The sequence below is a fragment of the Elgaria multicarinata genome, chromosome 4 (genome assembly GCF_023053635.1).
Source record: "Elgaria multicarinata webbii isolate HBS135686 ecotype San Diego chromosome 4, rElgMul1.1.pri, whole genome shotgun sequence".
In the NCBI taxonomy this organism is placed as follows: domain Eukaryota; kingdom Metazoa; phylum Chordata; class Lepidosauria; order Squamata; family Anguidae; genus Elgaria; species Elgaria multicarinata.
The window spans coordinates 147,592,940-147,617,509 of NC_086174.1; the positions used below are offsets into that span (position 1 = coordinate 147,592,940).

Below are 24,570 nucleotides of genomic sequence, written 5' to 3' on the forward strand. Positions count from 1 at the left end.
TCCCTGACAGATGGTTGTCCAGCTGCCTCTTGAATGCCTCTAGTGTGGGAGAGCCCACAACCTCCCTAGGTAGCTGATTCCACCGTCACACTGCTCTAACAGTCAGGAAGTTTTTCCTGATGTCCAGCCGGAATCTGGCTTCCTTTAACTTGAGCCCGTTATTCCGTGTCCTACACTCTGGGAGGATCGAGAAGAGATCCTGGCCCTCCTCTGTGTGACAACCTTTTTAGTATTTGAAGAGTGCTATCATGTCTCCCCTCAATCTTCTCTTCTCCAGGCTAAACATGCCCAGTTCTTTCAGTCTCTCTTCATAGGGCTTTGTTTCTAGACCTCTGATCATCCTGGTTGCCCTCTTCTGAAAACGCTCCAGCTTGTCTGCGTCCTTCTTGAATTGTGGAGCCCAGAACTGGACGCAATACTCTAGATGAGGCCTAACCAGGGCTGAATAGAGAGGAACCAGTACCTCACGTGATTTGGAAGCTATACTTCTATTAATGCAGCCCAAAATAGCATTCGCCTTTCTTGCAGCCAAATCGCACGGTTGGCTCATATTCAGCTTGTGATCTACAACAATTCCAAGATCTTTCTCATTTGTAGTATTGCTGAGCCAAGTGTCCCCCATCTTGTAACTGTGCATTTGGTTTCTATTCCCTAAATGTAGAACTTGGCATTTATCCCTATTAAATTTCATTCTGTTGTTTTCAGCCCAGCACTCCAGCCTATCAAGATCACTTTGAAGTTTGTTTCTGTCTTCCAGGGTATTAGCTATCCCACCCAATTTGGTGTCATCTGCAGATTTGATCAGCGTTCCCTGCACCTCCTCGTCCAAATCATTAATAAAAATGTTGAAGAGCACTGGGCCCAATACTGAGCCCTGCGGTACCCCACTCGTTGCCTCTCCCCAGTTTGAGAAGGTTCCATTGATAAGTACTCTTTGAGTCCGATTCTGTAGCCAACTGTGGATCCACCTAATAGTTGTTCCATCTAGCCCACTTTTAGCTAGTTTGTTAATCAGAATGTCATGTGGTACTTTGTCAAAAGCTTTGCTGAAGTCAAGATATATGACATCCACAGCATTCCCACAGTCCACAAGGGAGGTTATCCTATCAAAAAATGAGATCAAATTAGTCTGACAGGATTTGTTCCTGACAAATCCATGTTGGCTTCTAGTAATCACTGCATTGATTTCAAGGTGTTTACAGATTGACTTCTTTATAATCTGCTCCAGAATTTTCCCAGGGATGGATGTCAGACTGACTGGTCTGTAGTTCCCAGGTTCCTCCTTTTTGCCCTTTTTGAAGATAGGGACAACGTTAGCCCTCCTCCAGTCGTCCGGCACCTCACCCGTCTTCCATGATTTTGCAAAGATAATAGACAAAGGTTCTGAGAGTTCCTCCGCTAGCTCCTTTATTACTCTTGGATGCAGTTTATCGGGCCCTGGAGATTTAAATTCATTCAAGGAAATTAGGTGTTCTTTGACCATTTGTTTATCAATCTCAAACTGCAGTCCTGCCCCCTCAACTTCTGCTTCACTTTTTCCAGGGGGGTCATAGACCCGCTTTTGGGAGAAGACCGAGGCAAAGTAGGAATTGAGCACTTCAGCCTTTTCTTTGTCGTCTGTTATCAATTTGCCATCCTCATTAAGCAGTTGAACCACCATTTCTTTCCTCTGTCTTTTACTACTCACGTATCTGAAGAAAGCCTTTTTATTGCTTTTAGCATCCCTCGCTAATCTCAGCTCATTCTGAGCTTTAGCCTTCCTGACGCCATTTCGGCACTTCTGCGCCACTTGTCTGTACTCTTCTTTTGTAGCCTGGCCTTCCTTCCACTTCCTATATATATCTCTTTTTGTTTTCAGTTCATCAATAAGCTTTTTGTGGAGCCACATTGGTTTCCTCTGTTGTCTTCTATCTTTTCTCCTTGTTGGAATTGTTTGTAACTGTGCCTTTAAAATTTCATTTTTTAGATACTCCCACCCATCCTGCACTCCTTTTCTTTTTAGGCTCCCTTGCCACGGGACTTTACTTATTATAGTTCTGAGTTTATTAAAATCAGCTTTCCTAAAATCCAGAGTACGTGTATGGCTACGCTCGACTTTTGTCTCCTTCATAATCAAGAATTCAAGTATGACGTGGTCACTTTCCCCCAGAGTTCCCGTAACTGCCACTTTATCCACTAAGTCATCCCTATTGGTCAATAACAAGTCAAGGATTGCCGATCCTCTAGTTCCTTCCACCACTTTCTGTAGGAGAAAGTTATCACCCATACATGTCAGGAATTTCTTGGAAGGGCCGCTTTTGGCAGTAATGGTCTCCCAACAGATATCAGGGTAATTGAAGTCCCCCATCACTACTACATCACACTTCCTTGAAACACTGGCAATTTGTTTCTCAAAAGTTTCGTCCTCGTCTTCTCCTTGATTGGGTGGTCGGTAGTAGACTCCGATTATCATATTCTTTTTATTCCTAGCCCCATTTATTTTAATCCAGACACTCTCGACGGGGCTTCCAATCTCATCCGCCTGTATTTCTGTGCAGGGATAGGTATTTTTAACATATAGTGCAACTCCACCTCCCTTTCTATTTCTTCTGTTCTTTTTGAACAAGTTATATCCTTCAATTGCTATATCCCAGTCATGGGAGTCATCCCACCAAGTTTCAGTTATATCAAGTCGTATTTGCCTTCATGTAATAAGAGTTCAAGTTCATTCTGTTTGTTTCCCATGCTCTGGGCATTAGTATATAGACCTCGAAGACCATGTGTTTTATAGTCTGGCTTTGTTCCTACCTTGTTGCAGACACTATTTTGGGACACTGTTGGAGCTGTTCTCTGTACTGTGGTGCCTTGGCCTTCATCCATTGTTGCCTCAAAATTTACGTCTTCCACCCCCGCAAGATTCAGTTTAAAGCCCTCCTGATGAAGTTCTTCATGCTGTGGCCGAACTCATTCTTTCCAGCCCTTGTGAGGTGCAACCCATCCCTTGCCAGCAGTCCATGTTCCAAGTAGCGTAGCCTGTGGTCCCAGAATCCAAAACTCTCACGACGGCATCACCTTCGAAGCCAGTCCTTCATCCGGAGTATTTTTCTTTCCTTTTCTAATCCTCTTCCAAGAACCGGGAGGATGGATGAGAAAACTACCTGGGCCCCAAAGTTCTTCAGTTTCCTTCCCAGAACTTCAAAGTCTGAAATGATTTCTTCGTAGCTCTGCTTGGCGACATCATTTGTTCCCACATGGATGAGAAGAAAGGGGTATGTGTCCGTGGGCTTTATGAGCTTCGGTAACCCTTCAGTCACATCTCTAATCTGTGCTCCAGGGAGACAGCCTACCTGGCGAGTCCATGGGTCTTCACGACATACTTGGGTTTCAATCCCACAACGACTACTCTTCTCTTCTTCTTGGTTGACCTACCTTCTGTCTCTTGGTCACTGTTGCATGGTGTCTCCTGTACTTCTTCCTCTGCAAACTGTCCTTAAGTCTCATTCTCCAGAAGCTGAAAGCAGTTGCTTAACTCCAATGGCTCCACTGGTGCAGAACGCCCTCTAATTCCTCCTCTCCTAACTGTCACTCTTTTCCAGGGAGTTTCCTCTTCATTGGCTTTCCTCCCCTCAGCATACTCTACTTCTGCTTCAGCTGGCTGTTGTTCTTCAATCTCATGTGCTTCTTGTTGCTGTTGCAGTTCCACCGTTCGGTCTAAGAACTCCTCGACTTCTCTTATTCCCTGGAGGGTGGACACTCGCTGCTCAAGTCCTCTCACTTTTTCTTCCAAAAGTGCCACCAGCTTGCACTTGTTGCAGGTATACGCCATGTTGAGCTCAGGCAGAAACACGAACATTGCACACCCTTTGCAGGTCACCACCTCTAGGGACTTTCCATCCATATTGTCGATTTCTGCTTTGGTTTTTTTCCTTTTTGATTATAGTGGAATTGCCTTTGCTTTGTTGTGTCCTCTCTGAAGGTACACAACTATATGAGGATGTCTTAAGGGAAAGTAATCTTTTGGTTGTTTTTTTTTTGCTTTTGTTTGGTGGTGGGTTTTTTTCTCTTTATGTTTTTCTTTTTTTTCCCCCACCTCTTTTTTTTTTTTGATTTATTTATTTTTTTAGAGGCCTCCCCTTTGGCCTCCCCTGCCGAACTCACCCTGTCAAACTCCTGTTTTCTCTTCCTGTTCGCTCACTCCCTGGGAATCTGGCTTACTTTTATAGCTCCTACTTGAGCTGGGCCAGCTGCTCTTCCCTGCTTCTGCTTAGCTCCAAGTCAGGAACCAGAATGAGGTCACTGAAATGCCAATAACAATCAACAGCAATTAGGCACTGATTGCTGAGTCCAACTGACAATCAGGCCACTCCTCCTTCAGCTCCTGCAGCAACTATAAACACCGACCCTCTCACTCAGCACTCAGGAGCACATGGCAAGCACACGGCCTCTTTGAATTGGCAGCCTCCTGGGTTTCCTTGAGGCTTCTCTTCTTCCCCTTTCCTTGGTCTTCTCTTCCCCTACACTCCCCCTGTCAAACTCCTGTTTGCTCTTCCTGTTAGCTCGCTCCCTGTTCGCTCTTCCTGTTAGCTCGCTCCCTGTTCGCTCGCTCTCTGGGAATCTGGCTTACTTTTATAGCTCCTACTTGAGCTGGGCCAGCTGCTCTTCCCTGCTTCTGCTTAGCTCCAAGTCAGGAACCTGGGAACTACAGACCAGTCAGTCTGACATCCATGCCTGGGAAAATTCTGGAGCAGATTATAAAGAAGTCAATCTGTAAACACCTTGAAATCAATGCAGTGATCACTAGAAGCCAACATGGATTTGTCAAGAACAAGTCCTGTCAGACAAATTTGATCTCATTTTTTGATAAGGTAACCTCCCTTGTGGACCGTGGGAATGCTGTGGATGTCATATATCTTGACTTCAGCAAAGCTTTTGACAAAGTACCACATGACATTCTGATTAACAAACTAGCTAAAAGTGGGCTAGATGGAACAACTATTAGGTGGATTCACAGTTGGCCACAGGAACAGACTCCAAGAGTACTTATCAATGGAACCTTCTCAAACTGGGGAGAGGCAACGAGTGGGGTACCGCAGGGCTCTGTCCTGGGCCCAGTGCTCTTCAACATTTTTGTTAATGATTTGGACGAGGAGGTGCAGGGAACGCTGATCAAATTTGCAGATGACACAAAATTGGGTGGGATAGCTGGAAGACAGAAACAAACTTCAAAGTGATCTTGATAGGTTGGAGTGCTGGGCTGAAAACAACAGAATGAAATTTAATAGGGATAATGCCAAGTTCTACATTTAGGAAATAGAAACCAAAGGCACAGTTACAAGATGGGGGATACTTGGCTCAGCAATACTACAAACGAGAAAGATCTTGGAATTGTTGTAGATCGCAAGCTGAATATGAGCCAACAGTGTGATATGGCTGCAAGAAAGGCCAATGCTATTTTGGGCTGCATTAATAGAAGTATAGCTTCCAAATCACGTGAGGTACTGGTTCCTCTCTATTCAGCTCTGGTTAGGCCTCATCTAGAGTATTGCGTCCAGTTCTGGGCTCCATAATTCAAGAAGGATGCAGACAAGCTGGAGCGTGTTCAGAGGAGGTCAACCAGGATGATCAGGGCTCTATGAAGAGAGACTGAAAGAACTGGGCATGTTTAGCCTGGAGAAGAGAAGATTATGGGGAGACATGATAGCTAGGGGCGTGCACGGACCCCCCCCCCCTCTGCCCCGCGGGCCAATCCGAAAATTTCAGATCGGCCCGCTCCACTCCGCTTCGCCGATACTACGGTCCTCTTCGCCGCGGAGCTCCGGCTCCGAATTGGAGCTCCGCAGTGGAGGGGAGTGGTGCCAAGTAAGGCCAGGAGAGGAGGGAGGGGGGGTTTTTTACCGGGCCCTGCCGCTGTCGCCACCCGTGCGGCGACTGCGGCAGAGCCCAGTAAGGGAACAAGGGGGAGGGGGGCCTTACCTGCCTCCGTCCGCGGTCCGTCGGCTTCTTCAATTGAGCCCGTGGTTCCAAGTGCGGCCTAGACTTCCTGGTTGAACCGCGGGCTCAATTGAAGAAGCCGAGGGACCGTGGACGGACGCAGGTAAGGGAGAGGAGGGGGGGTTACCAGGCCCTGCCGCTGTCGCCGCATGGGCGACAGCAGCAGGGCCTGGTAAACCCCACTTACCTTTCCGGCGGAGTTCCGGATCGAGGCGAAGGATCCGCCTTCACCTCAATCCGCTCCGCCGGCCCCCCAATCCTCTTCGCCTCCGCCTTAAGGGGAGGCGAAGCACCCCACTCCGCTTCTAATTCGCCGGTCCGATTAGAAGCGGAGCACATCCCTAATGATAGCACTCTTCAAATACTTAAAAGGTTGTCACACAGAGGAGGGCCAGGATCTCTTCTCGATCCTCCCAGAGTGCAGGACACGGAATAACGGGCTGAAGTTAAAGAAAGCCAGATTCCAGCTGGACATCAGGAAAAACTTCCTGTTAGAGCAGTGTGACAATGGAATCAGTTACCTAGGGAGGTTGTGGGCTCTCCCACACTAGAGGCATTCAAGAGGCAGCTGGACAAGCATCTGTCAGGGATGCTTTAGGGTGGATTCCTGCATTGAGCAGGGGGTTGGGCTCGATGGCCTTGTAGGCCCCTTCCAAGTCTGCTATTCTATGATTCTATGATTCTGAGTGACAGTTTGAGAAGTGAACACTTCGAAATAGGGGGGGAAACAAAAGTCATGCTGCATTCAGAATGGGTTATCGTCCTTTCTTCTGATTTTGTGGGGTGCTGGGGGGCCGGGTAGAAGCAGGGGGAGTTTGCCCACTGTGGCTTCTCCAGAAGCATTGATAACTAGAACCAAACTATCAAAGTAACTAAAGTGAGAAGTAAAAATGTCTATGAAACAGTTTATCCCTTAAAATGGCAACTTGAATGCAGCGTGCATTATATACTGGGTTATTCTTCCTGTGCCTCGAATAGCATACTTTCGGTCCTGTCCGACCCACCTAACCAGCACTAATGGTACATTCTGTTGCTTGCACATATTTAATTCAAGTAGCATGACCCATCTTTTAGTGAAAACTTTTTTCTATCAGCTCTGAAAGCTTTTATTAATACCTGGAAGCTACAGCAGGAGAGGGCCAATCACTCAATGCAGTAGAGCGGAGCAACCAAGCTATCCAGCCTACATTACCGAGTCATTTTGTCTATGTATACTGCATTGTGGCTGTTTCTAAAGAGTTGAATTTATGTTACAGCAAAAAACCCTCCGTCCCTACCGCTTGTTATGGTCTGCAAGAGAAGCACAGTATATGAAATGCTATCACCATCCTGCCATAGAATTCCACTGCCTCCGATTATTCAGCTGTTGATTCACCACCACTGCAATGTTCTCTTGATGCTTTCAGATTTAAGCTGGCTCTATCTACCTACCTGTCTTTTATCATGGTTCCTTTATTCCTGTTTAGGAAGCATCTGCACATGTGCAGTCATGCACTCAGTTTTCATTGGGATTGGTATACAAAACCCACCCAAAACCTTCAATTTAAAATATGCCAAGAACCCCATTCATGTCCTGTAGGTCCAAGGTCAGTTTTACAATTATAGTTACATTTTCACAGTGTTACATATATGTGTTATTTCTACATTAGTGATATATATTTTTTCTTTCAGAAGGTTCCCCAATGTGATGGGATTTGAGCCCATTGATTCCATTCCAAAAGCAAGACCACTGCCTGTGCAATAGACATTTAGCACTTCTCTGTACGAGGGGTTTATTGCACGCTCATGATTGGTTACTCACAGATGTTCACAGGTCCTTTATGTGATATCATCAACCTCTAGGACACACCCTGAGTTTTCTCCTTTTTGTCTCACTTTTAAAAAGAGCAGAGCTAATCTGTAATAACAATTAATGGCGCCATATCGGCAGGGTGAAATGCCGCTTTGCGTAATAATTCAGCCATTAGATAGCACTGTTTCATTGACCAGATAGAGCATTACCAAGAAGGGAAGCAGTCGGGTCCTGCTTGCACAACGGAATCTGCAGGCCCTGTTGGCTACTGCCCTAAATGTCAGAATGAACATTTATCTCAATGTCAGAATGGGCTGCACTTTTCCATCGTGTCAAACAAACAGTATACAATAAACAACAAGAAGAATTAAGAATGCTGTGAACTAGAATGAGTATAATAAGCACAATAGTTGCACTCTGTGCACATCACACATTTGCGTCCACATTGGGGTCAAGGTTGTTTACCAAATATACTGTGTTCATTGTCCCATGGAAGAAAAGGACAAATGTCGACCTAAAGCTAATGAATAACTTACGCTTTTGACAACAGGTGTGACAGTTTATGATCCATTACTAAATTCAAATTATAATCTAGTAAGTATATTTCTAACTCTTTAAAAAAAGCAGATGAGGCAAAACCAACAGTTACAAACAGCGCAACAGATGAAGAAGAGAAGCTATGCAAGGAAAAAGGTACAAGATAACAAAACTGGCTTAAAAAAAAAAAAAAAGATTAAATCTCCAAAGGGGATTTTATGAAGCAGTATTTTCTGTTAAGCCTAGGAAAACCCGAACTCAAGCTTTAAAGGCCAGATGTCAGATAAACACTTCTGGGACGTCTTTTAGAAAAATCTTTTTAATGAACCACTTGGCATCCTAGCTGTGCCAGTGGGGAACCACGCCATGCATTTTCAACTACAGTCATTATGGATTTCCCATTAAAAAAAATAAAAATCTTCTGGTTCATAGGAAACTCTGAAGCAGATATGTGCGGGAATGTTCACACGCATGGATTTATGTCAGCCTCCATCCGTGCACAATGGAGGTTTCACTTAGCTCTGTTGCAAGATAGCAGAAAAAGGAAAAGATGGTGCAAAGTTGGAGTAGAAAGACATGGCTGAGAGAGGGGAAAGTCATATTTGTTTTGTATAGGCTGTGCTGGGCACTCTGATCATTTAGTCTGTGATTAAATATTTAAAAGTCACAGGAGGGGGGGGAACAATTGACAGCAAGTTTAGAAAACAAAGAAAGAGAGACTCGCTAATTTAAATGTTTCCAGCTGAGTTATATCCTGTCGCGTTGTTTGGTTTTCAGCAAGGAGCGAGACACAGAGTCATACTGTTCTTGATTCTTGCATGGCAACACACCATTAATTGCTTACACTTTCTTTTAATTCTTCTGGGTATGTCAGAGGCAGGTGAGGAGCATGATTTATAAAATTGTAGCTGCGGAAAAACAGGTAATTCAAAGCAGAATTCTTCTTGTCTGTAATAAATATATTACATGACCATAGCCTTCAAGTAAGACTAATAGAGGTGTGTGTGTGTGTGTGTGTTTAGCCAATTTATCGATTTAAAAGCTTTAATATTGTTTATTTTGAAAGTTGTTCTTCTGAATATTCTGTGGGAGTGGTGAGCTTTTGCCCTTTATTTTCGGAAATATAATTTAAATGCATTTTTAGAATGGGCCCTTGTTGAATGTTCTTCTTGTTAAGCTCCTCTTATCAACATCCAGACTATTTATGAGATGTATAAATTCAACTGCAGTAGTGTTCACAATGATTTCAAGTCTGACTGATAAAATTAATCTTAGGATGGTTGCTTCGGGGTGTGTGTGGATTTCTCCGCCCCCCACCCCCTTTATTTATGGCAGTTTGGAAATTTAAACTCTCAACAACTCAATTCTCAGGCCTTAGCTAGACCTACCTTATAATCCAAGACAGAGGAGGGAAGAGCTCCCGTTATGTTTAACGCGAGATCCCTCCTCTGTTTACATGTGAGGTGTGACGACCTCAGGAAGAGAGGAGTTGCGCCTGACATTTTCAATTTTTTAAAGGAGAAGCAGCGCACGAACACTTGTGCGCTGAAGGTAAGAGTTTTTTAAATTTAATTTAGTTTCCCTGCGCCCCCCCTAACCCCGCCCTGTGCGCAGCTCCCGGCTCCGCGTGAGTAATTGAGCGGAGAAGGGTCAAACCGTGGCAATGGGCCACGCGTTCCACGGTCTTGGACTCAGCCTGGGACCGTGGAAAAAGCGGGGCCAAAGGGGGGGGCTTTATCCCAGGGCAAGGAAGGGATCATCCCTCCCTGATCCCGGGATCCCCTGTGTGTTATGTGGATGCACAGGGACGATCCCGGAGTTCGCCCCGTGATAAAGCCCAGTCTAGCTAAGGCCTCAATCTTTGTCGCCTGTTATCTGAGCAACCCTTGAAGTTGGAAAGAAAATGTGACCTTGAGAGTGACTTCTAATCTTGGGTTTGGGCTTCCAATAGGCACCTAGTCTCCATTCCTCCTTGGCCATCTGATGTGTGGCCTACGCAACTTCATTGAAGCTGCAAAACCAATGCAACCTTGACAGTAGTTCTCAAACTAGAGTAGTCTTTCCAGCTTGCACAGATCCAGGGAGATGACCTCATCACTTTCAGGCCTCAGCTTTGTCAGTCTAGAATGGTGAGAGCAGTTGTACAGGCCTCTAGAGTTCACCACTGTCATCATCATCATAATCAAAGACTCAAATGTGTCTTTAGCACAACTCTCTTCTAGGAAGATCCCTCAAAAGAAGCATAGTGCATAAGCACTCTCTGATTTGTGGGTTGGTATTTAGCAGTTCGCTATTTTCTTAGGCCTGATCTTGCTTCTTCTTAATTGCAAAACAGAATTTCAATGAGATATCTCATTTTGCCTGTCAAATGTCAACGGAATGGGTGTGTGTGTGTGTATTGAGTCCCAGTGGGTGGGCAGGATGGGAGTTGCTGTGACTGCCTGGTGTTTTGCTGCTATAGAACTGTTAAAAGGAGAGATGTCATTGGGGGTTTGCCTAGTTACTGTTGTGTTCCGGAAGCATTGCATGTCTTCAGTGCAGGCCACTTTACTATTTGTTCAGGGAGAGGCTCTTTAAACAAAGCCCCTTTCTACACCATATGGTGTAGAGGGAGGGAGGGGGGTGATCCCGAACTTAACTGCTTCGGGGATCGTTCCAGGGTGTGTAAATGGAAGTGCGACATCCTGGGTGGGAGGAGGGATGTCACACACGTCGTGCCTGGCACTTTTTTAAAAAAGGAAAAGGAGACGGAGTGCACTTGTGCTCCAGCAAAAGTAAGTTTTTTGTTTGTTTTTTAAAAGGCCCAATGCTGCTCCCCACCCCAATGTCCCTGGACTGCTCCTGGCCTGGCTCCTTCCCTCTGCTGACCGTCGCTACTTGCGAGGTGGAGGGAGGAAGCCAGGCTGGGCGCCCACACCTCGTGCAGTCTCAGGACAATCCCGAGACTGCAGGAAGAATTGGGGTTTCCCAGGTTTTCATTATCCCTGGGAAAACCCGTCCCCCCAGCCCCCGGGAGTCCCTGTGCATCATCTAGACACACAGGGGCTCAGCCGTGACCAGCCCGGACTATTGGGCTGGTCTAGACAAGGCAAAAGAGCCCTAAAGCGAAATAGAAAACAGAAAATGGGTTGATGCTGTACACACATCCATAAACATATTTTCAATGAAATAAACAGTCTCAGCTTTGTCAAAGGGCAAGTATTTGCTCAAGCTGCCCCTTTCCTCTTGCTGCCCTCCCACAGAAGTCTCTTGCAGTCTCTGCAATGTGCTCCGCAACATTTTCCTGCACTAGGGACAGGGGGGCAGCTTTCTGGCTTTCTGATTCCTGGTCACTCCCTACTAATGAGATTTATCTGATCTGTCTTCTCACAGCAAGATCCAATTAGCACTGCTAACTCTCCCTGTCCACTGAAGCAGGGCCGGGCAAAGCTGGTAATAGGCCCAGGCCAGAGAGGAAATGTAGGCCCCTTTTCCATTTCAATCTGCTCATTAAGTATTTTTTAATCAGTTCTAAATACGTATGAACTAGAACGATTTATAGAAAAGGTAATGGCAAGCACTTTTATTCGAGAAGTATATAAGACATCCCTTCTTCACATTCAGAAATGTTTTACGTGCTTTTCTTTGGGCAAATTTATCAACAACAGAAAAATCAAGCAACTTTGCCCAGGGGGACTCAGAGTAGCCCCTCTCAAAATCATAGGCCCATGCCAACTGGCCCCACTCCCCGCCCTGCACTGAAGTGCTTCTTAAGCAAGCAAACTCATCCCACCTCTCCAGTGCAAGCTCAGACCTTACCCAAAGCAGACAAAAGGTGCAGGCAGATGTGCTGGTCCATTAAGGGGGAAAAATGAAAAGCAACGCTAGCTTTATTAGGCTCAATTAAACTGTTACAGAAGAGGCAAATGCATTTCAGTTCAAATCAAGATTTCAGGTAGTATCCAATTGTGCCCCAGTGCTAGCACTAGTGATGCTGTACTAACGTCAATCAACGCTTGGGCAATGTGACCAGTGCCTGCTATGGCAATGGAGGAAAGCAACAAGCCAGTCCCTGCTTTTTCTCATTGTCCTACCAAGGGCTAGTTACTTGAACACACACGGGTTAATGCTAGTGTGGCATTGTTATCACTAGTACTGGGTATTATTATTATTATTATTATTATTATTATTTATTTATTTATTTATTTATTTATTTGTATCCCGCCGTTTGCCCAATACTGGGCCTGATTATGGTTGATCATATAATAGCATATGAGTATTTTGCATTTTCAGTCTGTCCAAATCAAGAATATTATCATACAGCGTAAGGTTACATATTCTCATTCCCATACAAAAATCCATCATTGAAACCTTAGTCAGTGTTTATCTCATTGGTGATTCATGAAAACCCACATTTTTTTCTTTTAAAAAGTAGCGGGATAGAGATTTAAATCCGCAAATTACAGAGGAGGGATGATCCTGGGTATTTAATAACCTGATTGATTGGTTTCAATTTAAAAGAGTTAAAAACAACAACAAGAACAACAACAACAACCCAATATATCAATGGCATCTCTCTGCACTGATTAAATGTTAGTTGTCTCAACTTCATTGATAAATGTCGGAGGTGGAATTCTCTTAACATTGACTTTGTGGCTATTTTCTGGATATGTCCAAACATATTACAATTTTGTATATGTTTGAAAGGGCTGATCCATATCCTTTTTCACATTTCAAATTTACACCTGAATAAGTATTGTATATAACTGATGCTTATATTACTATCCGAAGTTGGTTTTGAAAGTGTGATCTGGAGGAGAAAGGCTCTATATTGCATTAGCAATCCCCTTAGTCATCAATTCCTCTGTGCCCAATCGAACAGTGTGTGGTGTGTGTGTGTGAGAGAGAGAGAGAGAGAGAGAGAGAGAGAAGCGCCTCGTCACATTATGAAACCCTTCCACATAATGCACTAATTCTAATTCATTATAACTCAATAAAAGTGTAATTGTACGTTTGAAGGTCAACTAAATTAGATCAGATGTTAATTAATCTTAAAAATAAAGTACCAATGATTATATTTCCAGGTGTTCACGGAAGCCTAGGTTCCTTTGGGAATTCTGTATAGAACATGCTTCCTGTTTTTCAGTACTGAGTTGAAGTCAAGAAGGTGTCATCCAAGAAATATGTTGCATTGAAATGATGAGTGAGAGTTATTTGTCTCAATTAGAATTAAATCTCTATTCAGGTAGTAATAGATATTTATAGAAGTGTATATAGATTCTAAAAAAATAATAATCATTCAGCTGATTGTTCACCAGGAATATTGAAAAACTTAGGAGGAAATAATGTAAACTACATATGAAATATGCTTGAATGCACACATAAGCAAATATTATGAGAATGTGAGATTTAAAGGCAGATATTTTATACACAGTGACTAGAGGGAATGTTCTGACTCCAGACAGCAACAACTTTTCAAGGGACTTTGTATGTAGGGGTGCTCAATATTCCGAAGCACTTAAAAGATGACCTTGAGCTTTAACTGGGCTTCTGATAGGAAAACATTTAAGAGGTATTTATGTAACCAAAACAAACTAGGAAAAAAACCCACGTTATTGTGTCAAATCTTCTGTGCTCTGATGTAACCTGACAGAGGGCCTCTCTTGATATGGACTTATCCATACACTATGATCAACATCTGAGGGCCTTCTCCGAGTGCCTCCTTCAAGGGAGGTTCAGAGAATGGCAACAATAGAGAGGGCCTTTTCAGTGGAAAATCCCTGATTGTGGAATGCTCTCCCCATTGAGGTCCACCAGGTGCCAACATTGTCATACTTTTAGCACCAGGTTAACTTTCATCTTTTTGCAGGTATTTGACAGCATATGATGGGTCTTTTTAATACTAGTTGTTGTTTTTTACTCTGGTAGTGTGATTGTTCATTGTTTTTAACTGTTTGAAACTTCTGTATTTTTAAAGGTGATGTCTGTCTATCTATCTATCTATCTATCTATCTATCTATCTATCTATCTATCTATCTATCTATCTATCTATCTATCTAATGCCCAGAGAGCTTTGGCTATTGATTGGTATAGAAATGTAATGAATGAATGAATGAATGAAATACCCTTCCATCAGTAACTATAGACTGCAATCCAGAGAACCATGTCACCAACTTTTCACAGCCGTATAGGCAATAGATGTGTTTGTCAACCAGCAGGCTTCCATGGCTCAAGGCAATATCCTACAGGGAGTATGAAAGGTAGCTCTCTGGAGTGTAGCTACCTTTTGAAACATGTCTAAAGATGCTTGCTCTTCAGAATAAGTATAATGAGTCCTAGAAACTCAAATGGCTTCCAGAGTGCTTTGTCTTCCAAGTACCATTACCAAGATTGCAATGCACAAATTGATTATGCTCAGAAACAACTACTGCAGAACTACTGTGGAAGAAGTGATTTAGGATCTGCTTCTCAGGGGACAAATGCACCCCAGTTCTTGCTGCCAGAAGCAGAAGCTTTTCTTATTGAGTTAAACTTAGGCCATTACATTTTCCATTAGTGTTTGTGTAGCAAGTCACCGCTAGTTATGCCATGTTCATATTTGTTTTTGTTTTGAAGTTCACAATTTGTGTTTAACTTTTGTATTTTCAAATTCACGCATACAAATAAATATGTAAGTAACATACAGTTAAGAAAAACACAGGAAAACTACTGATATGCATTAATTCATATGCATTAAAAATAAATACAATACGAAATCCAAATCCATATAAAATTACTCCTGGTCCAAATTACTAATAAAGGTTGAAGTATGCTGACCAGATGTCACATTGTTTATGAGGGCAAAGCTGTCTTTGTAAAATAGTCTCTCGAAGGATGCAAGAACTATGAGTTCCTCAGCCCCTTGTATGGTTTGGGGATGTGGGGGGACGTCCTTCCACCCCTGCAGTCTGAGTCTCTTAGCCAGCATGAGAACCTGGATAGTCTACTGCTGATGGTCAATGGATAACTTCCACACTGTAATAATGTAATGCCTGGACATCTTTGATCTGTAATGAAGTACCCAAAACAAAATTAATGCACTTAATGCTGTCTATCCAAAAGGGGGTCACGACTGCACATGGCCACATCATATGCATCTGCCATCCCACAGCACCAGCCTGTACTGGAAAGTTTTTCCAACTCAGGCGCTGCGGCATCCAGTACACCCTAAAGAGCCATTCCTGCTCTATAAGGCCTTATTTCAGGTGAGGGGAATATTCCATATCAAAGTCACAGCCGGCTTCCATTGGCATGGCTAGATGTGACATTCCAGTTCCCTATTCCACTCCTCTCTGAATGTCAAGCTTACTATATGTCAAGAACTTTCTGTAAATAGCAGTCGTTGATTTGGCGCATAGAGCTAGTTGGTCCCCCAGTAATTCTGAGTGCTCCGAGGCACTGAATGCAGCCAGCCCATACAGGGTGCACAACTTGTGCTCCATTGGAAGGTGCTGCCAATGTGCCCTTTGATGCAACTGTTACTTTCTCTTTAGGTCTGCAAGTGGGAGAAATTCACAGTCTCCACCCAATAGTTGATTCAAAGTGAGGACGCCCCTCTCAACAAAGGGTGACCTGCGATTTTCAGGCCAGGGTTGCATTGAATTGTTAGTTCAGCACGTGAGAAGGGGTCAAAGTGTTGCTGGTGAGCCAGCAGGTCACGTTCTTTTCTTCTGCCCGCTCGGTGCTTTCCGTTTCCTTCCTTTTGGTTGTATTTTGTGGATTTATTAGAATGTACACCTTGTGGTTGTGAGTGACTTGCTGTTTTATCTTTTTATTTTGTACAGTGCCATGTGCATGGATGGCACTATATAAATAAAAATAATGCTACTACTAATGATGATGAAGATGATGATGATGATGATGACACTGCTCCCTGCCCCTCCTGTATGGTAAAGGAGTAGCCCTGTCCATGGTGGAGGAGTTTCCCACCAACCAAACAGAGCATTTTGAGCAATGTTTAGATCCTCAGGCCTTCAGGGTCCAAAACACTTTGCTTCTTATCACCAAAACTAGCCTGAGGCTAGTGTAATAGGGAAACACAGAGAGAGGGGAAGGTAAAGGACATACTCATACATGCGAACTGAGAAGTTCCCAGGCTGCTCCTCTGGGCAGACAGTGGCCTCAACCCTGTTGTGGCTTTCCATGCACCATCTGCATGGGGATGAAACACACTACCTTTGCCTTTGCTGCTACTGCATGGTAGCAGCAAAGAGATATCCCAGAGCGAACAGCAGCAGCAACAGCAACCAACATTGGAGAAGAGGCGTGGCAGAAGGACATAAGATATTGAAACCCTGCTGTGTCCTTCTTCTGCAAGGGTCCCCTCCAGTTCTTTGGACTACAACTTCCATCAGCCCCAGTCAGTGTGGCCAATGGTCAGAGATTATGGGAGTTGTAGTCTGGTGGGTACCAGGCTGCCCTACTCCTAGTACAAAGTATTTCAGGTCCCTAACTTATCATGCCACCACCTTCCCATGCCGAGAAAGAAAGGAGACTCTTCCCTTCTCTCTGTCCGGCTCCCTGAAGAATATGGAAGGAGGTAGTCAGAGGGAGAAGTCTCCCTTTTGCTCTCACCCTCCTTAACCATTAAGTTTTGTGAGGTCCTGCTTGGTTCTCCCTCATGAAATTGGCATGGTGTATTTTGTTGTCTTTATCTGCACAGTGGGAAATGGTTGCATTCCTGGCACTACTAGGATCCAAATTGGTTGATTCAGAACATGGTGCTGAACTAACCTTCTTTTCCTCTCTCACAGCAGCATTATCACCCCTGCTGGTTGTTGTTGTTTAATATCTTCATCAAAATCTCACTGCTGAAACAGAGCAAATTTTCTGATCATTGCTTAAAAATAAGGTGTAATAGGCAAGATTTTGTTGTATCTTGCGATTTCCTAATTTCCCCTCATATTGTACCAACCTTAGAATCATAGAATCATGGAATAGTAGAGTTGGAAGGGGACTATAAGGCCATCGAGTCCAACCCCCTGCTCAATGCAGGATCCACCTTAAAGCATCCCTGACAGATGGTTGTCCAGCTGCCTCTGGAATGCCTCTAGTATGGGAGAGTCCACAACCGTCCTAGGTAACTGGTTCCATTGGCGTATGCTCTAACAGTGAGGAAGTTTTTCCTGTTATCCAGCTGGAATCTAGCTTCCTGTAACTTGAGCCCATTATTCCATGTCCTGCACTCTGGGAGGATCGAGAAAAGTTCCCGGCCCTCCTCTGTGTGACAACATTTCAAGTATTTGAAGAATGCTATCATGTCTCCCCCTCAATCTTCTCTTCTCCAAGCTAAACATGCCCAGTTCTTTCAGTCTCTCCTTAGTTGCACCCTTCCATTTTCTCGTGACTAATTTGTCCTATTGTCTCTTACAAACAACCTTCATGAATGTGGTGACTTTTCCAAACCAGATGGTGAAGCTATTTAAAACTCATTCCCACAGATGATTGGGGGGGGGGGGAGATGCCATCTACTAAAAACTAGAGTGACTATGGTGGCATCTGCCATTCATCCATCTCAGATGTTATGTATGTACGTATGTCTTCCCTCTTGCTTGCTTATTTCAAAGCCAATCTGTTTGGGAACCAACTTTTTTATTTGCACAGTACTGGTGGAGTGCAGATTGACACATGACAACATAAGAAATAAGGAGTTGGTTCCTTCAATTGAATGCCTTCTATAGCAGACTGTGATGGATTCACAAGAAAATGTTGTTTGTTAATGTTGGGGCATTGTTAATTGATGTAATCTTGACTTGCCCTTGACAAGCACTATGATATCTGCAACCTTTGCTGCTTTGGAAGAGGCCATTGTAAAACCACTGTTGAAAGAACATTCCCTTGATCCACCTGTGCTAGGAAATTATAGATCTATTTCCAAACTTTTTTTTTGCTAAGGTGGTTGGGTGGGTAGTGCTTATTATGTAGATCCATTTCAGTCTGACTTCCAGCCAGGATGGAAACTGGTTCATAGTATCATAGAATAGCAGAGTTGGAAGGGGCCTACAAGGCCATCGAGTCCAACCCCCTGCTCAATGCAGGAATCCACCCTAAAGCATCCCTGACAGATGGTTGTCCAGCTGCCTCTTGAATGCCTCTAGTGTGGGAGAGCCCACAACCTCCTTAGGTAGCTGATTCCACCGTCGCACTGCTCTAACAGTCAGGAAGTTTTTCCTGATGTCCAGCCGGAATCTGGCTTCCTTTAACTTGAGCCCGTTATTCCGTGTCCTGCACTCTGGGAGGATCGAGAAGAGATCCTGGCCCTCCTCTGTGTGACAACCTTTTAAGTATTTGAAGAGTGCTATCATGTCTCCCCTCAATCTTCTCTTCTCCAGGCTAAACATGCCCAGTTCTTTCAGTCTCTCTTCATAGGGCTTTGTTTCTAGACCTCTGATCATCCTGGTTGCCCTCTTCTGAACACGCTCCAGCTTGTCTGCGTCCTTCTTGAATTGTGGAGCCCAGAACTGGACGCAATACTCTAGATGAGGCCTAACCAGGGCCGAATAGAGAGGAACCAGTACCTCACGTGATTTGGAAGCTATACTTCTATTAATGCAGCCCAAAATAGCATTTGCCTTTCTTGCAGCCATATCGCACTGTTGGCTCATATTCAGCTTGTGATCTACAACAATTCCAAGATCTTTCTCATTTGTAGTATTGCTGAGCCAAGTAACTGTGCATTTGGTTTCTATTCCCTAAATGTAGAACTTGGCATTTATCCCTATTAAATTTCATTCTGTTGTTTTCAGCCCAGCACTCCAGCCTATCAAGATCACTTTGAAGTTTGTTTCTGTCTTCCAGGGTATTAGCTATCCCACCCAATTTTGTGTCATCTGCAAATTTGATCAGCGTTCCCTGCACCTCCTCGTCCAAATCATTAATAAAAATGTTGAAGAGCACTGGGCCCAGGACTGAGCCCTGCGGCACCCCACTTGTTGCCTCTCCCCAGTTTGAGAAGGTTCCATTGATAAGTACTCTTTGAGTCCGATTCTGTAGCCAACTGTGGATCCACCTAATAGTTGTTTCATCTAGCCCACTTTTAGCTAGTTTGTTAATCAGAATGTCATGTGGTACTTTGTCAAAAGTTTTGCTGAAGTCAAGATATATGACATCCACAGCATTCCCACAGTCCACAAGGGAGGTTATCCTATCAAAAAATGAGATCAAATTAGTCTGACAGGATTTGTTCCTGACAAATCCATGTTGGCTTCTAGTAATCACTGCATTGATTTCAAGGTGTTTACAGATTGACTTCTTTATAATCTGCTCCAGAATTTTCCCAGGGATGGATGTCAGACTGACTGGTCTGTAGTTCCCAGGTTCCTCCTTTTTGCCCTTTTTGAAGATAGGGACAACGTTAGCCCTCCTCCAGTCGTCCGGCACCTCACCCGTCTTCCATGATTTTGCAAAGATAATAGACAAAGGTTCTGAGAGTTCTTCCGCTAGCTCCTTCATTACTCTTGGATGCAGTTCATCGGGCCCTGGGGATTTGAACTCATTCAAGGAAATTACGTGTTCTTTGACCATTTGTTTATCAATCTCAAACTGCAATCCTGCCCCCTCAACTTCTGCTTCACTTTTTCCAGGGGGGTCATAGACCCGCTTTTGGGAGAAGACCGAGGCAAAGTAGGAATTGAGCACTTCAGCCTTTTCTTTGTCATCTGTTATCAATTTGCCATCCTCATTAAGCAGTTGAACCACCATTTCTTTCCTCTGTCTTTTACTACTCACGTATCTGAAGAAAGCCTTTTTATTGCTTTTAGCATCCCTCGCTAATCTCAGCTCATTCTGAGCTTTAGCCTTCCTGACGCCATTTTGGCACTTCTGCGCCACTTGTCTGTACTCTTCTTTTGTAGCCTGGCCTTCCTTCCACTTCCTATATATATCTCTTTTTGTTTTCAGTTCATCAATAAGCTTTTTGTGGAGCCACATTGGTTTCCTCTGTTGTCTTCTATCTTTTCTCCTTGTTGGAATTGTTTGTAACTGTGCCTTTAAAATTTCATTTTTTAGATACTCCCACCCATCCTGCACTCCTTTTCTTTTTAGGCTCCCTTGCCACGGGACTTTACTTATTATAGTTCTGAGTTTATTAAAATCAGCTTTCCTAAAATCCAGAGTACGTGTATGGCTACGCTCGACTTTTGTCTCCTTCATAATCAAGAATTCAAGTATGACGTGGTCACTTTCCCCCAGAGTTCCCGTAACTGCCACTTTATCCACTAAGTCATCCCTATTGGTCAATAACACGTCAAGGATTGCCGATCCTCTAGTTCCTTCCACCACTTTCTGTAGGAGAAAGTTATCACCCATACATGTCAGGAATTTCTTGGAAGGGCCGCTTTTGGCAGTAATGGTCTCCCAACAGATATCAGGGTAATTGAAGTCCCCCATCACTACTACATCACACTTCCTTGAAACACTGGCAATTTGTTTCTCAAAAGTTTCGTCCTCGTCTTCTCCTTGATTGGGTGGTCGGTAGTAGACTCCGATTATCATATTCTTTTTATTCCTAGCCCCATTTATTTTAATCCAGACACTCTCGACGGGGCTTCCAATCTCATCCGCCTGTATTTCTGTGCAGGGATAGGTATTTTTAACATATAGTGCAACTCCACCTCCCTTTCTATTTCTTCTGTTCTTTTTGAACAAGTTATATCCTTCAATTGCTATATCCCAGTCATGGGAGTCATCCCACCAAGTTTCAGTTATACCTATCAAGTCGTATTTGCCTTCATGTAATAAGAGTTCAAGTTCATTCTGTTTGTTTCCCATGCTCTGGGCATTAGTATATAGACCTCGAAGACCATGTGTTTTATAGTCTGGCTTTGTTCCTACCTTGTTGCAGACACTATTTTGGGACACTGTTGGAGCTGTTCTCTGTACTGTGGTGCCTTGGCCTTCATCCATTGTTGCCTCAAAATTTACGTCTCCCACCCCCGCAAGATTCAGTTTAAAGCCCTCCTGATGAAGTTCTTCATGCTGTGGCCGAACTCATTCTTTCCAGCCCTTGTGAGGTGCAACCCATCCCTTGCCAGCAGTCCATGTTCCAAGTAGCGTAGCCTGTGGTCCCAGAATCCAAAACTCTCACGACGGCACCACCTTCGAAGCCAGTTGTTCATCCGGAGTATTTTTCTTTCCCTTTTTAATCCTCTTCCAAGAACTGGGAGGATGGATGAGAAAACTACCTGGGCCCCAAAGTTCTTCAGTTTCCTTCCCAGAACTTCAAAGTCTGAAATGATTTCTTCGTAGCTCTGCTTGGCGACATCATTTGTTCCCACATGGATGAGAAGAAAGGGGTATGTGTCCGTGGGCTTTATGAGCTTCGGTAACCCTTCAGTCACATCTCTAATCTGTGCTCCAGGGAGACAGCACACCTGGCAAGTCCATGGGTCTTCATGACATACTTGGGTTTCAATCCCACGCAGCAAGGAGTCTCCCACAAAGAATACTCTTCTCTTCTTCTTGGTTGACCTACCTTCTGTCTCTTGGTCAATGTTGCACGGTGTCTCCTGTACTTCTTCCTCTGCAAACTGTCCTTCTGACTCATCCTCCAGAAGCTGAAAGCGGTTGCTTAACTCTAATGATTCCACCGGTGCAGAATGCCTTCTAGTTCTTCTGCTCCTAACTGTCACTCTTTTCCAGGGAGTTTCCTCTTCATTGGCTTTCCTCCCCTCAGCATACTCCTCTTCTGCTTTAGCTGGCTGTTGCTCTTCAATCTCGTGTGCTTTTTGTTGCTGTTGCAGTTCCACCATTCGGTCTAAGAACTCCTCGTCTTCTCTTATTCTTTGGAGGGTGGACACTCGCCGCTCAAGTCCTCTCACTTTTTCTTCCAAAAGTGCCACCAGCTTTCACTTGTTGCAGGTATACGCCATGTTGAGCTCAGGCAGAAACACGAACATTGCACACCCTTTGCAGGTCACCACCTCTAGGGGCTCCTTTCCATCCATACTGTCTATTTCTGCTTTGTTTTTTCCTTTCTGATTATAGTGGAATTGCCTTTGCTTTGTCCTGTCCTCTCTGAAGGTGCACTACTATATGAGGATGTCTTAAGGGAAAGTAATCTTTTGGGGGTTTTTTTGCTTTTGTTTGGTGGTGGTTTTGTGTGGCTTTTTTTTCTCTTTATGCTTTTCTTTTTTCTCCCCACCTCTTTTTTATTTTTATTTTTTTTTATTTTTTTTTTTATTTATTTTTTTAGAGGCCTCCCCCTTGGCCTCCCCTGCCGAACTCCCCCTGTCAAACTCCTGTTTGCTCTTCCTGTTCGGTTTGCTCCCTGGGAATCTGGCTTACTTTTCTAGCTCCTACTTGAGCTGGGCCAGCTGCTCTTCCCTGCTTCTGCTCAGCTCCAAGTCAGGAACCAGAATGAGGTCACTGAAAGGCCAACAACAATCAACAGCAATTAGGCACTGATTGCTGAGACCAACTGACAATCAGGCCACTCCCCCTTCAGCTCCTGCAGCAACTATAAACACCAACCTCTCACTCAGCACTCAGGAGCACATGGCAAGCACACGGCCTCTTTGAATTGGCAGCCTCCTGGGTTTCCTTGAGGCTTCTCTTGTTCCCCTTTCCTTGGTCTCCTCTTCCCCTACACTCCCCCTGTCAAACTCCTGTTTGCTCTTCATGTTAGCTTGCTCCCTGTTCGCTCGCTCCCTGGGAATCTGGCTTACTTTTCTAGCTCCTACTTGAGCTGGGCCAGCTGCTTTTCCCTGCTTCTGCTCAGCTCCAAGTCAGGAACCAGAATGGTTTGGTGGTCCTGTTGGATTATCTATACTGGGAAAGAGAGGTGCGGGAGGGAGTATGACTCTTTTGATCCTCTTGGATGTCTACATGGATTTTGATACCACTGGATATGGCAGCCTTCCAGACTGCCTGTATAGGGTTGGGATCAGAAACAGTGTATTACAATGGTGCCACTCCTACCTGGACAAGAGTGACTACTACTCTTGCCCTTGGGAACTTCCCTAAGAAATTCTGCTGTGTTCCATCTTGCTTCACATGTTCTTTAGCATCTACATGACACCAGAGGGTGAAGTCACTCAGGGATTTAGATACTGGCAACGAAATCTATTTCCCTTTTCCTTCAACCTCCCTTGTGGTAGAGTCCTCTGTGAATGACTGAGATCTGTAGTAGACTGGATGGGGATGAACAGATTGAAGCTCAGTCAAGATGGAGATGCTGATAGTAGTTGTCAATCCAGAATTGGTGGATATGATTGGTTTAGGATGAGATCACACTTCCCTTTAGGAATCTGTTTCTCAGCTTTGAACTGATATCTTGATGACCCGTGGGGCTCAGCTGTGTCCATGAGCAATTATTGAAGCTTCAGACGGCATGCCAGGCAAACAACCAGGAAACAAACAACCAGAACTCTGTAATGCATATTTTGATTATTTCATGACATAAATACTGTAATGTACTCTGTACTGGCCTGTTCTTTTACATTATTTGGAAACATCAGCTAGTCCAGTACATCTTTTATATAAGCCAAACCTCATTCTCTGTGATCTTTAATGATTACCAATTTATTTCCATTAAAGGCACTTGTTTTAATATTTCAATCTCCAAATGGCATAGCCTTCGAATTTGCAGGGGGAGGGACCTTCTCTCTTTAATACAACCTCCACCAGAAGACATAAGACCAAGGACTTTTAAAACTGTCATTTTAATATTGGAATATATTTAATATATTTTTTAACTTTGTATATTCCTATTTATAGGTTTTAAATGTATATGATTTAAATTTTGTAATGTTGCCTTTTGTAATGCTGCCATTGGACAAAAGGCAGGATATAAATAAATATAATAATAATAATAATTAATAATAATAGAGTCATTGCTTCTGTTGCTGCTACTGCATCTACTAGGAAAAAAGATTTTTCAGTAGCACCAGAACTGTGGAATTACCTCCCTGGGAAATTCAACGGGTTCACTCCATTACAGTCTTTAAGAGATCTGTAAATATGTGTTTATTTTAAGAGGCTTTCTGAGGATTAAGATTGCTTCTTATTTCAATATGAGAAGGACTGCTGCTGTGTATTTGTATTTTCTTTTATAAATTGTTTTATGAGTTTTTAATGATCTATATGATTTTAATGCAAGCCACTCTGAGGTCCCCTGTGGCTGAAAAGTGGTCTATACATTTAAATTTAAATAAGATAAATAAGCCTCTACACACAAAAATGTTGCTGGAAAAAATAGAACAATACTGAGTGATTCATTCCCACCTTCCAGGTGGTCATATCTTCTTTATGCTTTC

At 43.7% G+C, this 24,570-nt stretch overlaps 1 protein-coding gene across 4 annotated transcripts in view; it reads left to right on the top strand.

The window, feature by feature from the left end:
* MACROD2 (mono-ADP ribosylhydrolase 2) overlaps nucleotides 1-24,570 on the top strand; it is a 1,544,544-nt gene that overhangs the window by 1,405,104 nt on the left and 114,870 nt on the right. For 2 of the 4 annotated variants that reach the window (XM_063125348.1, XM_063125351.1), the window contains one exon: nucleotides 8,390-8,455. The exons of 1 other annotated variant lie outside the window; for it this stretch is intronic. In XM_063125348.1, the coding sequence (XP_062981418.1) occupies nucleotides 8,390-8,455 (66 nt within the window). Of the gene's footprint in view, nucleotides 1-8,386; nucleotides 8,456-24,570 lie in introns of all 4 variants that reach the window. One more of the 4 variants, XM_063125350.1, reaches the window with a different exon arrangement.